At 39.1% G+C, this 20,242-nt stretch overlaps 3 protein-coding genes across 5 annotated transcripts in view; 1 reads left to right on the top strand and 2 right to left on the bottom strand.

The window, feature by feature from the left end:
* Window positions 1-20,242, bottom strand: part of LOC126375566 (uncharacterized) — a 218,990-nt gene that overhangs the window by 77,121 nt on the left and 121,627 nt on the right. The window lies entirely within an intron of this gene.
* LOC126375454 (uncharacterized) lies at window positions 1,177-16,733 on the bottom strand. 2 transcript variants are annotated; one of them, XM_050022379.1, is made up of 15 exons: window positions 16,182-16,733; window positions 12,761-13,496; window positions 11,517-11,675; window positions 10,058-10,203; window positions 7,467-7,562; window positions 7,031-7,274; window positions 6,631-6,698; window positions 6,122-6,279; window positions 5,439-5,536; window positions 4,909-4,981; window positions 4,270-4,399; window positions 3,461-3,587; window positions 3,216-3,329; window positions 2,287-2,460; window positions 1,177-2,218 (listed from the first exon to the last, which is right to left on the bottom strand). In XM_050022379.1, exons 1-15 carry the CDS (start codon window positions 16,632-16,634, stop codon window positions 2,049-2,051), a joined length of 2,946 nt encoding a protein of 981 aa, XP_049878336.1. In that variant the 5' UTR covers window positions 16,635-16,733; the 3' UTR covers window positions 1,177-2,048. The 2 variants fall into 2 exon arrangements, with proteins under 2 accessions (XP_049878336.1, XP_049878335.1); XM_050022378.1 differs by having other exon boundaries at window positions 1,178-2,218; window positions 10,022-10,203; window positions 16,182-16,732.
* Window positions 17,389-20,099, top strand: LOC126375555 (ubiquitin-fold modifier 1). 2 transcript variants are annotated; one of them, XM_050022534.1, is made up of 4 exons: window positions 17,389-17,521; window positions 17,599-17,655; window positions 19,199-19,329; window positions 19,944-20,099. In XM_050022534.1, coding segments are annotated over exons 1-4 (264 nt in total). In that variant the 5' UTR covers window positions 17,389-17,519; the 3' UTR covers window positions 20,018-20,099. The 2 variants fall into 2 exon arrangements, with proteins under 2 accessions (XP_049878491.1, XP_049878490.1); XM_050022533.1 differs by lacking the exons at window positions 19,199-19,329; window positions 19,944-20,099 and adding an exon at window positions 17,793-19,192 and having other exon boundaries at window positions 17,425-17,521.

Genomic DNA, 20,242 nt, shown 5'->3' with positions numbered 1-20,242 from the left:
CAGAATTTAGTTGATAAATGGGTTGCATACCAGTGAAATACCTATTTGATCCGCCCGGGTTATTCATTCCTTCACACATTTGTTTAAAAATTAACAGCTGCCAATCACCCGTCCCTTTCGTTTTCGGTGGATATGAAAATGAAAGTCCAAAATCCCGACTTTGCAAAAAAAATCTGGCAACCCTGATTAAGGTCGCCTCAACTAAGGACGGAGTCGTGAAAGCTTCGAGTTAACATCTTAGAATACGGGTGTTTCGGGTGGTTATAAAGTTAGACAGTCCTTGAAATGCCGTCCTTCACTTACAATAAGTGCAAGAAAGAGATAGAGCTAGTTTTAGGGCTGAAATTAAGATGGTGGTTGCTTGAATCGGCGCTAGTAGCGCATTTCTCAGGTGCAAGCTAGTAGCGTTGGTTTAATAAAACATTCTAGTTATAATGCTATAAAATAATCACATTACCCACCTTTGTTTCAACAGTTGGGTAAAAAGAGGTCTAGCTTACTTTAAGTAGGTATTGATGATTTTCTTTGATGTAAGTAAAAAGCAATTGAAACCATAATTGGGTTATTTGTTTAGGTAAATTTTATTATTTACAGTGCAATATGAATTTAATGCAACGTGTAATTGAACAAAACAAAACTTCGTAATGAATTGGTAATTGAAAAAAAAAAGTTATTGAAACAACTTGCAACCGGATATTTGCAAAAAGGCAAAGAAAAGACAAAGGATTTTGGGATAATTTTGTGTTTTAGCTTTCACCTAAAGTACGAACTGGGTATTTATTATAGCAGGTGGGTTCTAAGTGTTTGTCGGGTTTGTACCAAGCATCGAGTTTAAACCCGGGTACAAGTAGCAGTTAATGGAGAATCGTTTGCCGTAGACCAATGTAACGTTGAGTGAGACTTAGTTTAAGTAAACAATTGACTCTTGTAAAAAGAATCTCGAATCTCTGGAATCTCTTATGTAAGAATTTAGTGCGAGGTCTGTGATATTTAAAGTGTTATAGATTTACTTATAAATAAAATATTTTTGAAGGTTTATGGAAACATGGTTTTTATTCCTCTACTAAAGAAATTCATTTAAAAAATCAAGAAGGATTTTATAAAAATGCGCAAATTACTGACAATACCATCTTTTATTGAATACAATATAAGGAATGTACATAAATCTCTGAAATAAATAATATACTACTTAATTAAAACGAAAATACATTTTTAAAGCCATAAATTTCATTTATAATAAGTACCTTTTTTTTTAACTCAACATCTTTGGTTTAATGCTAGAGAGCAGATTTTTTAACAATATTTAAATATAAAAATTCCTATTTTTATATAATTTATATATATTTGAGATACTCTTTACGAAACGACAAAATCAAAATTTTCTATGGAATTTGTGGAAATACTGTCGTACTTAAAAAGTCATCAATAAAAGCTGTTAAGTGTTATTTCGTACTCATTCTTAATTAAATTCAAAAATAAGACAGAAATTGATATATTTTGATCATTAGACTAGCTTCCATTAGCATTTCATATTTTTTCTTTCATCCATTGAAATTTATTAGATGAAAATACAAATCACTTCATTCTACAAACAATGGGACGCCATGGCGCGCCATCTGAATATTGAGAAATCGGCCCTCGCTATATACGTTTCAACGACAATAGATGGCGTAAGTGTAGCCACAGCATTTCGTTGATCGAAATGATTATTTGTTCATTGATTATCTGAGTGAGCTCTACGCCTATTTGCCAAAAATAATGTTCAATGTGTGTTTCCCTTTGTAAGTGACAAGGAAACAGAAAGTTAGTTAATAGGTTTTTTGGCTAAGATATATTTAATCCGTAATTGGGACCGGATGCGTTTCGGAGGTGTGACCTAACCTGTATTGGGCTGGTTGACCCTTCGCGAGTTAGAAGGACAGATCTGGTCGCTTCTGTAAAAAACCGGACCTGTCAAACCTGCAGCCTGACTCTGTGTAAACAGGATAACGCTACGCTGATGACCTGAGATAGGGTCTACGGCTTTAGACGTACTCTCCATGAAAGTGCTAATTGGCATCAAAGGAAGGGTTCCTCAGCCCAGCAGACTTCTTGAAGTGCAGTGCAAGGATGTCGAGAACGCGGTACACCACGTCCCTGTTCACTCCCTTGTGGCTGAAGCTCGAGACAGACAGCCTGACTGCGTCTGACACCGTCTCCTCGCCGAACACTTGCAACACTGGAGGAAGAAATATTAAAATAACAACAAATTCTAAGAAGAAATTTTAAGAAGAAATGGATACTCACCAGGTAATCTCTCCACAATGGCGGCGCAAGTCTCTTCCAGCTGGAATTCCCTAAGCACCTCCCTCTCTCCAGCGGAGGGCTGGTCCGCCATTTTTTCGAAAAACACGAACACCTGCGCGCGCAGCCATGACGATACCTCATCCAGGTAGACAGATATCAGAGATTCTGCTAGCTCTGAAATCACATTCACAACCCACAGTGAAGCAGCGTGGTGGAGTATGCTTCATATCCCCTCCAGTTGGTCGGGAGGCCTGTGCCCACAGTTGGGCATATCAGTACAATCGTCTGTACGTCAAAATTTAGATTATTATTATTATTATCGTGTGTGGCAGAGAAAAATAATATATCCTGCGTGCATCATATATCCAGCTTAAGCTCCCCTAACCAAGTCTCTGCCGCATCCGTCACACAATGCAGCTCGGCTATGCCACCTGGGAACCGGGGAAAAATTTTGCATGTTACATAAGCCTATGGCTCACCACCTATCACATTGGTCTAACAGAAAGTTTGGTGAGGTGTGGGTAGTAAGTTCATCTCGCGATGGAAATAGTAGCCTATGTACATATATTATTTCCAGAAGCCTACTTTCAGTCATTGCATGAGTACCATTTAGCATGTGGCGGACCCAACTAGTTGATCACCTAGTTCCACACACATGCAACAGATGGCGCACTTTATTCAAATGCAGGCTTGAACCGCGCTCAAATAACGCGACGCATATATGCAACTTCGAACATGACACCGTTGGATCGTCGATTATTAGTCACACTACCAACTTGTTGCTATCGGGGTATTATACTCAGTTCCCAGAATCATGCTTTGGCGGGAGCACACCCCATGCCACCAGAGCAGCTTACATTTCGTCAATGGCTTTTATTCAGTCGCAGTGGACCAGCGAGGAGCTCTAGCATGCAGTGGAAGTCACTGACCTGCGAGCAGCAGCGTGGCGGCCTGCAGCGCCAGGTGCGCCCGCAGCAGGCCGGCCGCGCAGCACAGCTCGGCCGCCGCGCTCCACGCCGCGCCGCGCCAGCACATCCACTCCTCTGCGCATGCGCACAAGTTATGTGAGTAACATGAAAATAAGAAACGCTTTGAAAAAAAGACACTGCATAAAAGACTACTCCCACTGGCTATAATAGCAAACACTTGAATATTTAAAGTCAATAGACGTTACCCAAGTCCTCGGGCACGAGCTGCGGCCGCGGCGGCGGCGCGGGCAGCTGCGCCAGCGAGTCCAGCGCGCACTCCACGTGGCTGTAGGCGCGCCGCGACCCCACCAGCCGCGCCACCGCGCCGCACACCTGCGCGCACCACGCCCACAGGGGAGCGAATTACACTACGTATGCGACGGCAACTCTCCGCCCCCCACCAGCGGCTGAGCTAGGTTTACCTCACCCCCTCGGTCTTACTTTAGTCTTCAATCGCATGGACGTCAAACGTTACACAGATACGCGTGTGCGATAGCGTCAATGTGTAGTGTCTGTATAAAACGAGGTTTTTTTGTATGAAATGTCCGTGAAGTGTTCCGCATACGGAAAAAGGAATAGACAGATACATAAACTCACGACTATTATCTCAATTCGGGTAGAGGTCAGAGGTACATCTATCACAAGATGAACTACGCACCCAACGAGCTGTCTGTCATGTGTCTCTGGCATTACGGACTCCTTCTTCTTCTTGTCGTTTCGATGACATTCAGATATTTTCACCCCAGTATTTTGCCACTCGGCCAGCATTTTCGGTGGCATTCATCAGCTCCGGACTACGGGCTTGAATCACATGATTGTCCGAAAAAGAGGATTCTGTGCTTCAGAGGGCACGTTAAGCCGTTGGTCCCAGCTATTTATCATAAAAAACCACCTCCACCAACCCACAACGAAGCAGCGTGGTGGAGTATGTTCCATACCGGAGGGGGTTGATTAAGGGGAGGCCTGTGCCCGGCAGTGAGACTGTATAGACTGTTTATATTATGTATGTACTCACGCTGAGTTCAATGGATGTACAGACATACGTCCAGTCATGCAACGTGCGCGGGACTTCCTCCGCTTCACCCTCAGCCCCCACGGCCGTCTTGATCGAGTTGAACACGCCTGTTACCGTGCGCTGGAAGAGTCTGCAACAAGCATCATCAGTTCATGGAGGTTCAGTTCCTTTTATTCCTTTTTCATCCGCACAGCAAAGGACTGTCTGCCGCCGTCTATTTTTCCACCTCGTTATAATCTGGGGTCTTCTGGGGTCTGGGATCTTGAGTGGTGGGGGAGTGAATAGGCATTTGCTAGGTAAGCCTGATCCGTTACTTACCATCAGGTGAGATTGTGGTCAAAAGCAAGCCTACATTATCATAAAAGCAATATTGCCATTTGACATTTGTTGATATTATGCACTTAGTGTGAGGGACTAGCGTTTTACGAGCGTCGTGGTCCTGGTAGCGTCCGCATAGTGGCAACGCCGCGGCGACGCAACTCACTAGCGACTCTTCATGTAGATATTTCGGTAATGTCCCTAGGGATTGATGGCAACCGAACCCGAACTTTTCAAATTGTGAACGTGGGGCATTATTTTGGTCTGATATTTTCGCAAACTAAGCAATAAATAACTTGAAAGTACAAGAAAAACACTTACTTATCCAATCTTTGCATGTTGTTAGAGGTTTGTCCAGGAGACGTATTTCTGTCAGCATTCATGTCGTATTCGTCTGGAAGGCACATGACATTTCCGTTTAAAAAAAAACATTGATCAAAACTAAAAACAAGAAAAGGCAAGCATGAGAAGTATGTCAGGATCGAATGGAACACCTTAGTCTCTGCTTACCCCGGTTGAGCCGCCAAAGGCCCCTGACGTACTTACATCAGTAAGTAGTGACCGGGAACAACGGCTTAATGTGCCTTCAAAAGCACGGATCATCTTGCTTTCGGACAATCGACTGATCAAGAGTGGCATACATTCAAAATTGTATTCTTTTGTTTTAATTGTGAAAACAATAAGTATGTCGAATAAATATTTTGTCTTTCTTTCTGTTTTTCTTTTATCCACCTGCAATTTTGTAACCAAACCTGTCAATTCTTGGAAAAACCTGACCTGCCAAATCTACTGGTTAGGTAAGTGGAGCCTGTTAAAACGCTATGGAGATGATGATGATGAATATGATTAACCTGCGAGCGTGGCGGTGTCGACGGGACGTGACGAGTGATGCTGCTGCGTGCGGCCGCGAGTCTCCTCCGCTGACTCCCACCAGACATCCTCTGCACCACTGGAATATAATTGACATACAGTCATGAGCAATATAATGTACCCACTTTAGGACTCTGTCGCACTAACATATTTGACAATTAGTGAGACTTGCAGTTCAATTTGTCAAAAAAGTTAATGTGACATGGTACCAAAGTGTATACATATTAATGCTCGTGACCGTACATCCCATAATAATGTTATTAAAAAAATGCAGCATCACAATAACTGAAATAAAGTAATGGAAGTATAATCTCCTCAGCATTCATTCCGTTTCAAACGGGGTCCAGGTAAGATGACCTGACCTTATAAGTCCGGGGCTAAAGGGATTGATATAAAGTAACATGTTAATCCCATATAATGTTAACAACTTGGCTAAGCCCTCGGGTCTTTAAATGCGACAGCCAGACTGCAAGGGAAACCATTCAAATTACAGGTTAAGATTAGCATACCTTCTGAAACACGGAATCGTCTTAATTTTGGACAACTAGGTGATTCATCATGAACCCAGAACCTCCGGATATTGATTCGAACGGTCTTATCATTAGACAGAGACTATTACTAACTGCAAGGAAGGTAACATAACAATAACGAACGAACTAATTACCAGCTTGGCTGGTCCTGAGCCCGCTGTTGGAGCAAACAGCGTAGCTTAGCGATGCTGGTGGACAGGTCCGCCGCCTCCTCGTACTCCGGCTCGGGCGAGTCCGGCAGCGGGACGAGCGGTGAGGGCCCGGCCTTTATTATGGGTTTCGGGAGTGATGCCTGCATAAAATAATTTCATCACCTTCACAGAACTATCCCGTTCTTCACAGGATCCGCTAACAAGCAAGATGGAATTAATAAATGAAACTCATGCCTGTAAAGCCCGCACATCTGTTTTCCAAAAATTCCCTGGCCCAGATTGAGTTTCTTCAGGGCAAGAGTGAATAGGCACGTTATAAGTCCCATCCTTGGCTACATTGTCACTTGCTATCTGGTGAGTATGAGGTCTTGTCTAAATGTCTTGTTTATCCTCTATACAAAACCCCCCTTTGCAAAAAAGGATCCTCAAGGGGAACATCGTGTAAGAGGAACATTTTACTACCAGAGGACATTATCGATGCAAATGCTTACCACGCTATCTTGTGACGCCACACGCTGTTGCTTCACTAGGGTGGGGACTGCGCTGGTGCCATTTTCTTCTGTAAATAATAAATAAAAAGAGTTTAACCTTTTAATAGCCACAGACAAAACTATTGTCTTCCAGGACGCTTCAACCGCCAGGATAAGACAAGTACACAAGTAACACTCAATCGTCCATGGCGGTCAGGAAGACATCATCATCATCATCTCGTTATCGTTCTTATTGGGGTAAGCAGTGTCAAAAGATATGATGCAAGTGAGATAATATGATGAACGGAATTAATTTCAGGTGATCAACTCATCTCGGCCAAATAAGTCTAAATATGGATTTGACAATGACAATAATGGTAACAGGTAAAATAATAATTTTACACGATTAAAAAAAATACACCTTTCTGTATCACAGTGGAAAAGATTTCTTCTTTCGACTCAGTTGGTTTATTCTTTGAATCAGGAGGTGGGGATTTCTCGGTGCCTTTCGGAGGGGGAGACCTCTCAGGGCCTTTATCTTTTGCCGGTGGAGACCTCTCCGGGCCTTTATCTTTTGGCGGTGGAGACCTCTCAGGGCCTTTGTCTTTTGGAGGAGGCGACTTTTCAGGGCCCTTTTCTTTTTCTTTATGCGATGGAGATTTTTCCTGAAAACATAAAAATGCATAAGATTTTTTTTATATATGTCACAAATAGACTGCTCCATACCCCCTTCGCTTGAATGACGGGCTATACGTAGTATTATTCTTTATTCTATTGCTGTAATAAGTATGTATTTCTGACTTGTAGTCATACGGACCACGCAGAACGCAAATAGTACCTATAACTAATCGCCTTACCTGAGAATCGTCGCTTAGACCAGTGAATCGCAGTCCTTTCTTAAGTCCCGCAATACCGAAATCCAAGAGACCTTCCATCATTCCAGCTGCTTCATCCTATAATAAGATTATTTACACCGTAATAATAATTATTATTGCCAAAACTTGTAATTGTAATACAGCTCGTTTGCTCGTATTACACAAGATTAGATATTATTATTTGAGCCAGAAACCTCATTAGCAGAATAAAAAGTCCAAATACGATTTCATGCAATAGAGCGATTTTTTAACTATGTTGTCTTTCCCTGAAATCCCAGAATTAGGCTACGCTCACACTGCTAACTGGAGACCTCTGAAAACTTGTATAACATGCGTTTTTTATGCGTTATTTAGTATATCATCATCACTAATTTAAAAGCCACGCTCTTGTCGCTGTAGCATTCTCCATACTTGTCTATCAAATGCCAATTATTTCACTTCCTTATAAGACACGACATTCACCTTCTCTTTAATCTGTTCCATGTAAGCTCTTCTTGGTTCCCCTTTCTTTTTTCCTTGTAGAGTTTCTATGATTTTTTTAATAAATTCGTCGTGTCTTATTAAGTGTCCAACCATTTTGCCTCTTCTGTCCTCAATAACTCTCAATATTTGTCTTTTTCCCTTACTCTTACTAGCACTTCCTCATTAGTAACCCTTGCAGTCCAACTTATATAAACTACTTGTACTATAAGTACACTTAATTAATATACAAAGTTAGTAATAAGTTATGAAGTGACTTTGGTTATATTAAATAACGCATAGTAACATATTTTAGGTACATCAATGGGTATAACGGGGATTTTCAGTAAAAAGTAACTAATTTAACTAATAGAAACCACCCAATTGTACCCAACCCTAGGCACCCAACCGATACCATAGCCATTAGAGATTGAACATGCATCATGCGATGCGTGCAAATAGAGTTGCATGGGCATGACACACACAAGAGTACACTTCCTTCAACATGCAGACACGCGGACAAACATCGCTGCGAATTAAATATATATATTGGATCCCGAAAATAACGTGACCCTTGAAATGAGTAGTTCTTACTTACAGTACAGTAAATATTTCAGTCATTTTGGGAAACAGTCGCGGTTCAAAATGGCAGAATTAAAATATAGTCGTTGACCATATGTTGTCAACATTCTCTACAAAATGGTAAATGACAAAGTGAAACACACGCATCCTCACAGACACACTTACAAACACGCACGCATGCACGCACGCACGCACGCACGCACACACACACACACGCACACACACACACACACACATACACACACTCGCGCGCGTGCGCTTGTGGAGTACACATTTACTATAAATCTAATATGGACCACTTATGTTCTTAGTCCAACCTGTGCTGAAGACTATCGATATATGACTGCTGCTTTCTATTATAATTTATAACTATTGGAACTTTGCAGTACTTGAAGTCTACTCATTTCTAGGGCAATTTTTTTCAATACTAGAGCATAGACATTGTAGACTGAGAACCATAATAATATTATCTGTGCTATAGTTAAAAAAGGTTCCGTTCATCAACTAGTGAACTATTTGTAGTCTAAATAAATAATGTACATGTCAAAATGAAAATTATCCTAGTACATTCGTTCTCTTAAGAAAATACATAATGAAAAGATTTAAAAATGTAAGTATACCTAAATATACTAGAAACTAAAAAATCGGCTGTAAATTTGTGGGGATTTTTTTTTCTATACTCTTTCTATCAGCACAGAATAAATAACGTGTTGGTTGTCATACGTCACTGGGCACGTATAGAAATGATTTGTATTTATAAGTATTTGACAGCCAAGCAAATACCAGTCAAATTATTTTATAACTGGATTCAATTTTGCTTGACTGTCAAATACTTATATACACGTTGTTTATTTTTTTATTAATAACGCGGTATGACCACTGATGTGCCGTTTCCGCGAATGTTTCCACTTTTGAAAGTTGCAGGTAGTAAATAAGCGCAAAACTTACTTATAAAAAGAGTTCTATTGTCTAACCTTTAGGCAGATAAGAACATAGTACAAGAAAGAACAATTTGTATTTTAAGTTATACCTGTCATTTTCTTATCCGCCGAAAAGGAAACGGACGGGTAATCGAGAAGCATAAAATTTATGGAACACACGTCAATTTCAAGCACAAATCTAAAACAACCGTCTAAACATTTGACATTGACCAATAACCCGCCAGAATTATGTTGACAGCACACGTCAAACGGTTTGCATACCAGCGAGATACCTTTTTGATTCGCCCGGGTTAGTCATTAATTTACTCATTCTTCCTAAAATTAAGAACTGTCAATCATCCGTCCCTTTCCTTTTCGGCGGATAAGAAAATGACAGGTATAACTTAAAGTAAAATTAGGATGTGTCTGCAGGAATCTTTACAATGGGAACATTCCCGGTACCGGCACGTCACTGGGTATGACTAAAGACTAACCTAACCTAACTTTTTGGCTACGCTCTAGTACCAAAAAAGAAAAACAAGCGTAGAGTAAGCAGATAGAACGTGCTACACTAACATGGTTGCGGGGTACATCTATGACACTATGGGGGACCTGCAGGTCTCCTATCTTGGTCTTGGCCTGGTGCACTGTGGTCTGAATGTCCTTCAGGATGGCCTCAGTTGGCTTCGGGCTGTGTTCCTTCTTGACAGGGGACGGCTCCTTGCTTTCTAACTCCATGTCCATCGCGTCTTCCTCGCCTGCCAAAATTAAGATAAGTATTAATCGTTTTTAGTACCTTTTTGTTTTAAAACTAGCTACCTACCTTCTTGTAGCAGTTATTGTAAATACGTTTTTCATTATAGATGCAAAATAGACATAAATTGATAGCCAAATGTGAAAACAGCCATCAGAATTCAGAGTGTATAAGCATATAAGTAAGTAGGCATATTTTTTTGCTCAGCTTTTTAAGCCTCTTTATTTTTCTGACTGTTTAAATAAATAGCCATATTTTAGCCTTCATTTCCCTATCGTTATACCGTTTTTCACAGGATCCGCTTACCTAACCTGACGATTTGACAGGTTCGGTTTTTTACAGAAGCGACTGCCTGTCTGACCTACCAATCCGCCAATACAGGTTGGGTCACATATTATACCTCCGAAACGTATTTTTCGGCTATATGGGTTTCCTCACGATGTTTTCCTTTACTGCTGAACACGTGATAATAATTTATGATCCAAACATGAATTCGAAAAATCATAGGTTTAGGTCTATGCTAGATTTGAACCTGCGACCTTACAACAGTAAGAGTCAAGCGTTTTTCCAACTAGGCTACCGCGGCTCCATTACTCACGGCACGGGTACATAAATAAGTAAATAATATTCGAATTAGATGACAGGATGTCGGCGTCTAGTTTGTAAATTCGAACATGTAAAATGTACAGCAACTGTTATAAATTAGAAACAATCGTCCGCACGAAGACCCAGCGGGGGTGAGGACAATCTAATCGCTAGGCCGCTGGTGGGGAGCAGAGAGCTTCCAGTCTATAGATACGTAGTATTATTCGTTATTATATACTAAAACATATCTTTATCTTTATTTTGTACCATTAAAGCCTTACAATACAATACAATACAGATACACTTTATTGCACCAAAATAAAAAGAAATAATTACAAAAAGTCTCTTAACTAAGTACATGGCAAATGGCGGCCTTATCGCTTAAAGCGATTTCTTCCAGACAACCATAAGGTGAGGAAAAAGGTAAAAAAAAAATTTAAATAAATATATGACAATATTTGTTTACATTTATAAATATGTAGTTACAGGCTGTGACATAATTGCTATGAGTCGGCTGTTATATATGTTATGTGTGTGTGTGTGTGTGTGTGTGTGTGTGTGTGTGTGTGTGTGCGTGTGCGTGTGCGTGTGCGTGTGTGTGTGTGTGTGTGTTGTGTGAAACCCTAATCTAATCCCTATATTTTTAATACTATATTTTTAACGCTGTTACCACTAGATTGATAGTTAAGTAAATGTTGTCAGCTTCTTAAGCTAAAATGGAACATAACTCACCAAACCAGAACCTGGTTTCCTTCCCCCCAGTATCAGCCTCCTGCGGGTCCTGCCCCCACAGCCGACTGAGCGTGATCTCCCCGTTCAGACTGGCCAGCAAATCTTGACCTAGACTGATGCACTGTAGGTCCGTATCCGTTTCCCACGTCTTCACACTCCCTGTAATATCACATTTTTATATTTACAAAGGGACAGAAACTTTGGAAAAATGGTTATTATAAGGTTAGTGATTATTTAGAATATATGAATTCCATAACTGTCTGAGAACTGTACTGAATTGTAGGTATAATTGTGTTGTTTTATGCAGTGCCGGTGCCGGTTTCAACTCTACCAGCGCCCTGGGCGAGATTTCTACGGCGCCCTCCAACTGCATTTCAAACCCTTACGAAAAAAGAGAAAGCATTAATGAAAATAAAAAACATAATTATTTATTATAAAAAATAACCACTTATTAGAAAAAAAAACTAATAAAATTTTACTTTTCTGGCCTATCTATCAGCTATATTTTCAGCATCTCTTTTGCAGGCTGCGGCGCCCCTTTTATCCGGCGCCCCGGACGATCGCCCATCCGCGCCCTACCCTAACGCCGCTACTGATTTTATGGTGTTTTAAGAAAGTCTAGGTCCCTGTGCTGAGGTTTTCTTTACAGCTTCTTTTCCCCGGCTATACAGGTTGTCAGAAGCTGCAGTAGTTTAAGGCGGATGAGTCGTTGATTATGTGAAAATTGACGGTTCAAAGTGTAGCTTTGTCACCTGCTGATTAAAGATATTATTGAGAGAAAGTCGGATCGAAAAGTATCTGACTAATACGGGCTTCGATCATACTAGTTTTTGTCAACACATCTGACAAACAGGTCAGATATATAATGCCGCCCGAATGCGACGACCAATCGCGACCGCTTCCCTGACCTTTCGTCGTGGAAAGGATCTAGAGTGAGTTACAACGCAACAACGTGCTTCCCTCGTTCTCTTTATCTCAGCTAGTTAACAGAATGAAGAATCTAAGAGAAAAATCTATGCAAAAATCAAATATTGCGGGTCAATTTCGTCGTTTTGTCTATGGCTTTTGCATTCTTACAAAAAAAAGCATAAAATATGCATTAGATCATTGATACTGATAAAAAAATTAAGCAATGTTTGTTGTAGTTAACATTTTTCAGTTATTGTCATAACATGGACACTATTGTCCATGCAGCTATTCGCTGCATTCAAAGGAATATTCTTGGGCTACTAAATGGAACTTACCTTCGATAATTCTATCGTAGATCTTAACTTCGTTTCTGCCCTGTCTTCCTCTTCGTTGTCTCAACACTGGCGATGATTTGATGTCAAGTGGTTCCGTGGCCGTAGTTGCCTCTTCTACTTGCTCAACATTCTCAATAATATCTTGATCTTCTACATCATCGTTAATAGCTCTTTGTAATATAGGAGCCGTTGTATGCATGACTACGGTTGACAATGCCGACTCCAATGTTGTTGGTTCCAACTTAGGTGGGGTTAAATCTGTTTTCGGTATTTCTACTTCCAACTCTGTTAATATTTCTTTTATTTCATTCTTTACTTCTTCCGGTATTATATCTATTGGTTCCTCAGACTTCTCTTTTTTTGTTACATCTTGTTTCCCTTTTAATATCGTCATTAATTTGTCATTCAACCAAATGGGATCAGTTAATGTACTTTCTATGAAATTGTCTAACTTCTTTGATAGCACTCGGACTAGTAATTCGGAATGTGGTGTATCCCATAGTTCCCATGGTACAAGTTCTTTGAGTATAACTCGTAGTAGGTTTGTACAGTGATCCCCCGTTTCGATTTTCTTTTCCATAATAGAGACCGGATGAGACATTTTGTAAAGTGATTCGATAGGACTTGTTGGAAGCTTCTCATGTCTCTTTGTAGCTTTTCGATATTCCTTTAAGTGTGTAATAAGAACAGAAGAAACATCTATGTAGACGTCTCTGGTTTCTATTTTGTTGCATATCTAGAAATATTTTAAACAAATAGAATAGTATTTTATGCAACAGTTGTATAAGAAGGGTCAAAAAATGCGAGTGGCGTGAGTTGCGATGTGAGCCTTGGCGAACATCGCAATAAGAGACGCCACGAGCATTTTTTGACCTAGTTATACAACGTTGCATACAATACTTTTTCTACGACGACGTAATTTTAAATGAAACAAAAATTTTCCAATTTATTTTCCAACGCGCGGGAAAATGGCGGCAAATGTATACTTTTTTTTTATAGTATATCTATGGCACCAAACAAAGTAATGGTGCCAGTTTCCAGGTCAAAAAAAAAAAAACAACAACAATGCTTTTTTGGCGACATTATAGTACATTTTTTTTTTTTGTTTTGGTTTTCCCCGAAGGGTAAGGCAAAGGGAACTATGCCCATACAGCCATGTCTGACGTATTTTTTTTCTTGATGATTAATGAAATGATGAAAGGTGATGATGATGAAACCTAAGCCCCCACCCTCGGAGTAGACTCCTACTCCGAACCCCAAACGAATTAACTCAAAAGTCCGCATAAACTTTTGAGTTATGAAGCGGCTTCCCGGCACGAAGCGAAAATAGGCAGATACACTTTGTTCATTGAATACTCCAATATAATAACACTCGCGAATGTCTTCCGACTAACTTAATGCGATCATTAACCACAAAACACCACTTCGTATTAATTATTTAGATTACCCAATGAAGAAAGCAACTGTCCCGTTCCCGTTTCCCGCCGAAAAAAAACCATTATAGTACAGTTACACTTTGTAAACAATGCTTTTATAGGCCATAGAGCGTACACTTTTTCAAAGAGTTTAATTATGTATGTACTTATATTAGACTTTTTGGTTATTTAAATGCCAGAGTAAAGTAGAGGAGTAGAAAATAGTATTTTATGCAACAGTTGTATAAGAAGGGTCAAAAAATGCGAGTGGCGTGAGTTGCGATGTGAGCCTTGGCGAACATCGCAATAAGAGACGCCACGAGCATTTTTTGACCTAGTTATACAACGTTGCATACAATACTTTTTCTACGACGACGTAATTTTAAACGAAACACAAAAAAATTCCAATTTATTTTCCAACGCGCGGGAAAATGGCGGCAAATGTAAACTTTTTTTTTATAGTATATCTATGGCACCAAACAAAGTAAAGGTGCCAGTTTCCAGGTCAAAAAAAAAAAAACAACAACAATGCTTTTTTGGCGACATTATAGTACAGTTACACTTTGTAAACAATGCTTTTATAGGCCATAGAGCGTACACTTTTTCAAAGAGTTTAATTATGTATGTACTTATATTAGACTTTTTGGTTATTTAAATGCCAGATTAAAGTAGAGGAGTAGAAAATAGTATTTTTTCTACTCCTCTACTTTAATCTGGCATTTAAATAACCAAAAAGTCTAATATAAGTAAATACATAATTAAACTCTTTGAAAAAGTGTACGCTCTATGGCCTATAAAAGCATTGTTTACAAAGTGTAACTGTACTATAATGTCGCCAAAAAAGCATTGTTGTTGTTTTTTTTTTTGACCTGGAAACTGGCACCTTTACTTTGTTTGGTGCCATAGATATACTATAAAAAAAAAGTATACATTTGCCGCCATTTTCCCGCGCGTTGGAAAATAAATTGGAAATTTTTGTGTTTCGTTTAAAATTACGTCGTCGTAGAAAAAGTATTGTATGCAACGTTGTATAACTAGGTCAAAAAATGCTCGTGGCGTCTCTTATTGCGATGTTCGCCAAGGCTCACATCGCAACTCACGCCACTCGCATTTTTTGACCCTTCTTATACAACTGTTGCATAAAATACTATTATGCAACAGTTGTATAAGAAGGGTCAAAAAATGCGAGTGGCGTGAGTTGCGATGTGAGCCTTGGCGAACATCGCAATAAGAGACGCCACGAGTATTTTTTGACCTAGTTATACAACGTTGCATACAATACTTTTTCTACGACGACGTAATTTTAAACGAAACACAAAAAATTTCCAATTTATTTTCCAACGCGCGGGAAAATGGCGGCAAATGTATACTTTTTTTTTTATAGTATATCTATGGCACCAAACAAAGTAAAGGTGCCAGTTTCCAGGTCAAAAAAAAAAAACAACAACAATGCTTTTTTGGCGACATTATAGTACAGTTACACTTTGTAAACAATGCTTTTATAGGCCATAGAGCGTACACTTTTTCAAAGAGTTTAATTATGTATGTACTTATATTAGACTTTTTGGTTATTTAAATGCCAGATTAAAGTAGAGGAGTAGAAAAAATTATTTAAGAAACTGGTCTTACATTTTTGAATGCTTTAAAATTCCTAACATTATTTTTTTTGATAAAAATACTAAAAAATGAATTTTTTTGTTAACAATCTGTACTAACTAGGTAAAATAAGGGTGTTTTATTGAAGTGTATTTTATTTAAACAGCAGTACTAAGATTTGATTGCTAAGTATTTAACTATTTAGCAACCATATTCTACTGAATATATGATGTAATTGTGCAGTTTTAGGATAAGAATATGAATTTATTTCTAATTTTATTTGTTCAGTTCATCATTTATTGTTTTTTTTTTTTTAGAGTAGCTCAATTTAATTTCATGTCAAGAATATTTTTACGGCTGTTGAACTAAAATAAAATTATGATTTCCAGGACAGGTCTAGAGTAACTTACCTGAAAAGTTCTGCCAATCATCTGATCCAGCATTTGCTTGCACGCGAAAGGAAACCCTATTTCTTGCGACACATAATGCACGTACCAGGATGACACTAGCCGGCGCTCCAACACAGTCGAAATCACACTCAACTCATTAGTGTCATACTCTTTACACTCTTTTTCTACCCTCGTAGGAATGCGCGGCAAAATATCTTTCAAGAACCCCAAATAAGGATAATTTTGCACCAAACCATCCAAGTCGTATTTCAAAGGCTTGTTTAAATTGATCACCCATTGTATCAATCTAAAACTAAGCGTTACAGACAAAAGAAACAGAAGCACAAAGTAAACGGAAAACCAAATCCCTTTTAAAGGCGAAATATTCGTCACATAGTTAAGTAAAACGCATATTACAGTGCCCGAACACGAGAAAGCAGTCACGGTCTCCAATAGATTTCGTTTTAACAACATTTTCGTTTATTTTCAAGCAATTTTTAACGTCGAAGTTCGCATGTTTGTGTATTGATTTTCTACGAGCTACGAAGATGTCGAGGATGTCACAATCAGCTGTTTGACGGGTTGGCTAACCGGTTACGTTCGTATGTTGGAGTACTGTTTGATTGTTATTCTTTTTATAAACTAAGAAAAATTATGATTTCGTTTTTATAAGAACTACAATAATTAATTTATTTATTGCCCTTTATTGTAAATTGCAATGTATCCTCGAAAGCTTTCTCTAAGCTCGAAAGGTGGTATGTGCTATATTGCCTTTGCTTATTCAGGAAAAGAGAACAAAAATGTCTGCTGTCAAAGTGACGTGTTGTGGTCACAATGTGGTCACGTCAGAAAAAAAAACAGCGGCTTTTTGGCGGGAAACGGGAACGGGACAGTTGCTTTCTTCATTGAATAATCTAAATAATTAATACGAAGTGGTGTTTTGTGGTTAATGATCGCATTAAGTTAGTCGGAAGACATTCGCGAGTGTTATTATATTGGAGTATTCAATAAACAAAGTGTATCTGCCTATTTTCGCTTCGTGTCAGGAAGCCGCTTCATAACTCAAAAGTTTATGCGGACTTTTGAGTTAATTCGTTTGGGGTTCGGAGTAGGAGTCTACTCCGAGGGTGGGGGCTTAGGTTTCATCATCATCACCTTTCATCATTTCATTAATCATCAAGAAAAAAAATACGTCAGACATGGCTGTATGGGCATAGTTCCCTTTGCCTTACCCTTCGGGGAAAACAAAAACAAAAAAAAAAAAAAAAAAATGTGGTCACGTCACTTTCTCTAGTTTCTCTAGCCTTGTTGCTTCGGGGGTTTCTAGTTTCTGTGCTCAAATCTGAAATAATTTTCAACATGTAAGTACAGTGCTTAGTCTATTCAATCATAATTTAATGTATAAGTAAGTTTTTTATGGAGTTAATCTTGCTTTCAGGTCAAAAGTTACGTTCAAGATCACCCTGACTTCAGACCCCAAACTTCCATTCAAAGTGTGAGTTTTTTTTACCGAATATTGCTTAAATTAACCCTTGTCGCATCGTGAAGTAACTTCAACGTAGCAGAGAATGTGTTTAGTCTACAGTCAGTTTTATTAAAAGGTAGTAAAAAGTAGTTTCTTGGTTTTAACAGATGCTGAGTTTTGGTGGGGTCTACGTTGAATTTACCTCACTTTGTGGAGTACACGATGGACACGGCTGTTGTGCGACAGTTCCTCGACTTTTTCCAAGACTTCCTCAACCTATGTCAGCAAGAAAGCTGGCCCGACAATGAGACCAATGAACAGGAAATAAAAAATGCATTTCTTATTGCCACTCATATAGAAAAATGTCTCGATAGACTACAGAAACAGGACCTGATTAGCGAATTCCTGTCTACTTTGAACAGTCACCAGGACAGTTCAAAATTATTTCTGAAAAATTGTTTTGCAGACCCACCTAAATACATTTTAAAAAAAATTATAAATTCCAATACAAAAATTAACAAGATGGATGTTGGAATCAAGGTGTTTCTGCAGCTATTTTCTGTTGAAAAACTGGAAACATGTCTGACAGATCTCATGTTAGAAGCAGCATCCAAGGAAACATTGTTGAGAAACTTATCCACAGAAATATCTAGAGAAAACATACTTAAATTCAAAAGCCAGTTGTTGCTTTCTCAGCTAAATAGCTCTGAAGATTCCAAAGATTCTTTATTGGGCTTTCTAAATGGTTCAAACCAAGATATGATAGAACTACTAGTTGTAAGTTTACTAAACAAAGATTATAAGTACAATTTAGCTATTCAAAACATACTTAATATTCTTACGCAAAGCTTGTCAAGTAAAGACTGTAAGGATAAATCACTTTGGAAACACATTTTTAAAGTCAATGATGATTATTTAAGAAAAGTCTGTTTGGAACATGGTGCTTTATTTAAATTATTAACAAGCGGTTTATTAGATTGTGGTAAATTGCTAAGAGAACAAATGTCAATGAAGTATTTCTACATAGAGTTAACCTATTCAGAGTTAGTAGTTATTGTACAAAAGATATGTCAAGACGAAAATTTGAAGTATGAATTTTTTGACATAATCAGGGAAAATCTTGGTGATGTTGCTTTCTGGGAAAATATGATAATATCATGATCTATTAATATTCTTATTGTTATTATTAAGTTATTGAAATCAACCAGTAAACTTTTTATTTTCCTATAAGATTTTTTATCTACATTGACCCTTATCTACAATAAATAGAAAATACTTATAACTCATCATATGAGTCAACTTGGGACCTGGTGCCAATGCACTGGTTGCACTGTCGCGCGTGGCGCGATATATATCGCGGACCTCGATTGATATATGCAGATGTGGAGTGCGGCTGTCGGTCGTAGCTTGTGATATAACATGTCGCGCCGGGCGCGGTCGTGTGCAAACAAAAATCACTTCTCGCAGGACGAACGCAGTTCCCCGTGTTCGGCACGGGCTGTGTCAAGATAAATCGCACTTGTTCAATTAGTATACTAATATTATGGTGTTCCTGGTAACGATTGACCGACAGGCTGAGTGTACCGGAAGCAACGCCATTCACGGCGGTGCTCAAGTTCGCGGCCGAGGAGTTCCGCGTGGAGCCAGCAACCAGCGCCATTATTACTGATGACGGCATCGGCATCAACCCGCAGCAGACCGCTGGTCAGTATAAATCATTTCAAAATCATCATTTTAAATAATTGCCTTATTTATCCAATGTATTTTTACCTAATTATAATTATTCATCCATCTCAGCGCCCTTGACATGGCAACCCCGTTTATCTACGTAGGTAGCATTCGCTGTGCCTATTTTTTACTTCTATTCCAACATGATGGGACTATATAAGTAGTGGGTTGACTGCCTATCACTGTCCCTACCGTTTAACATTTTCTAACGGAAATCATTTTCGTCGATGTGTCTTTCTGAGGAGCTCGGTGGCGCAGCGGTAAACGCGCTCGGTCTGCGATTGTTGAAGTTAAGCAACTTTCGCAAAGGCCGGTCATAGGATGGGTGACCACAAAAAAAAAGTTTTCATCTCGAGCTCCTCCGTGCTTCGGAAGGCACGTTAAGCCGTTGGTCCCGGCTGCATTAGCAGTCGTTAATAACCACCAATCCGCACTGGGCCCGCGTGGTGGTTTAAGGCCCGTTCTCCCTATCCATCCATAGGAAAGGCCCGTGCCCCAGCAGTGGGGACGTTAATGGGCTGATGATGATGATGATGTCTTTCTAAGTTTTCCTCTGCACAAGTTTATGTAACTTTGTGTATTTGTTCCAGGTAATGTTTTCCTGAAACACGGATCTGAGCTGCGACTAATTCCAAGGGACCGAGTAGGTCACTACACCACTTAAACATTCCCTATTATAAGTTAAGATGATTTTATACTTGTATGTATAGTTATTATTAATTTCTACGTTATAAATTTTAATTAAATGTTTTTTTATAAAAAATACTGGTATTATTTAATAAGACATCTCTTGCTAACCTTGTGAGCGTAGGCGTAGCAAACGATAAACGAAGCAACTGCTATTGCATCCTTTATCGCATCGCGCGCGATATGCAGGCAGCATGCAACA

This window comes from Pectinophora gossypiella, chromosome 19 (assembly GCF_024362695.1).
Source record: "Pectinophora gossypiella chromosome 19, ilPecGoss1.1, whole genome shotgun sequence".
Taxonomy (NCBI): Eukaryota; Metazoa; Arthropoda; class Insecta; order Lepidoptera; family Gelechiidae; genus Pectinophora; species Pectinophora gossypiella.
The sequence above is the reverse complement of the archived record's forward strand: the minus strand, read 5'-3'. Positions and strand labels throughout refer to the sequence as shown.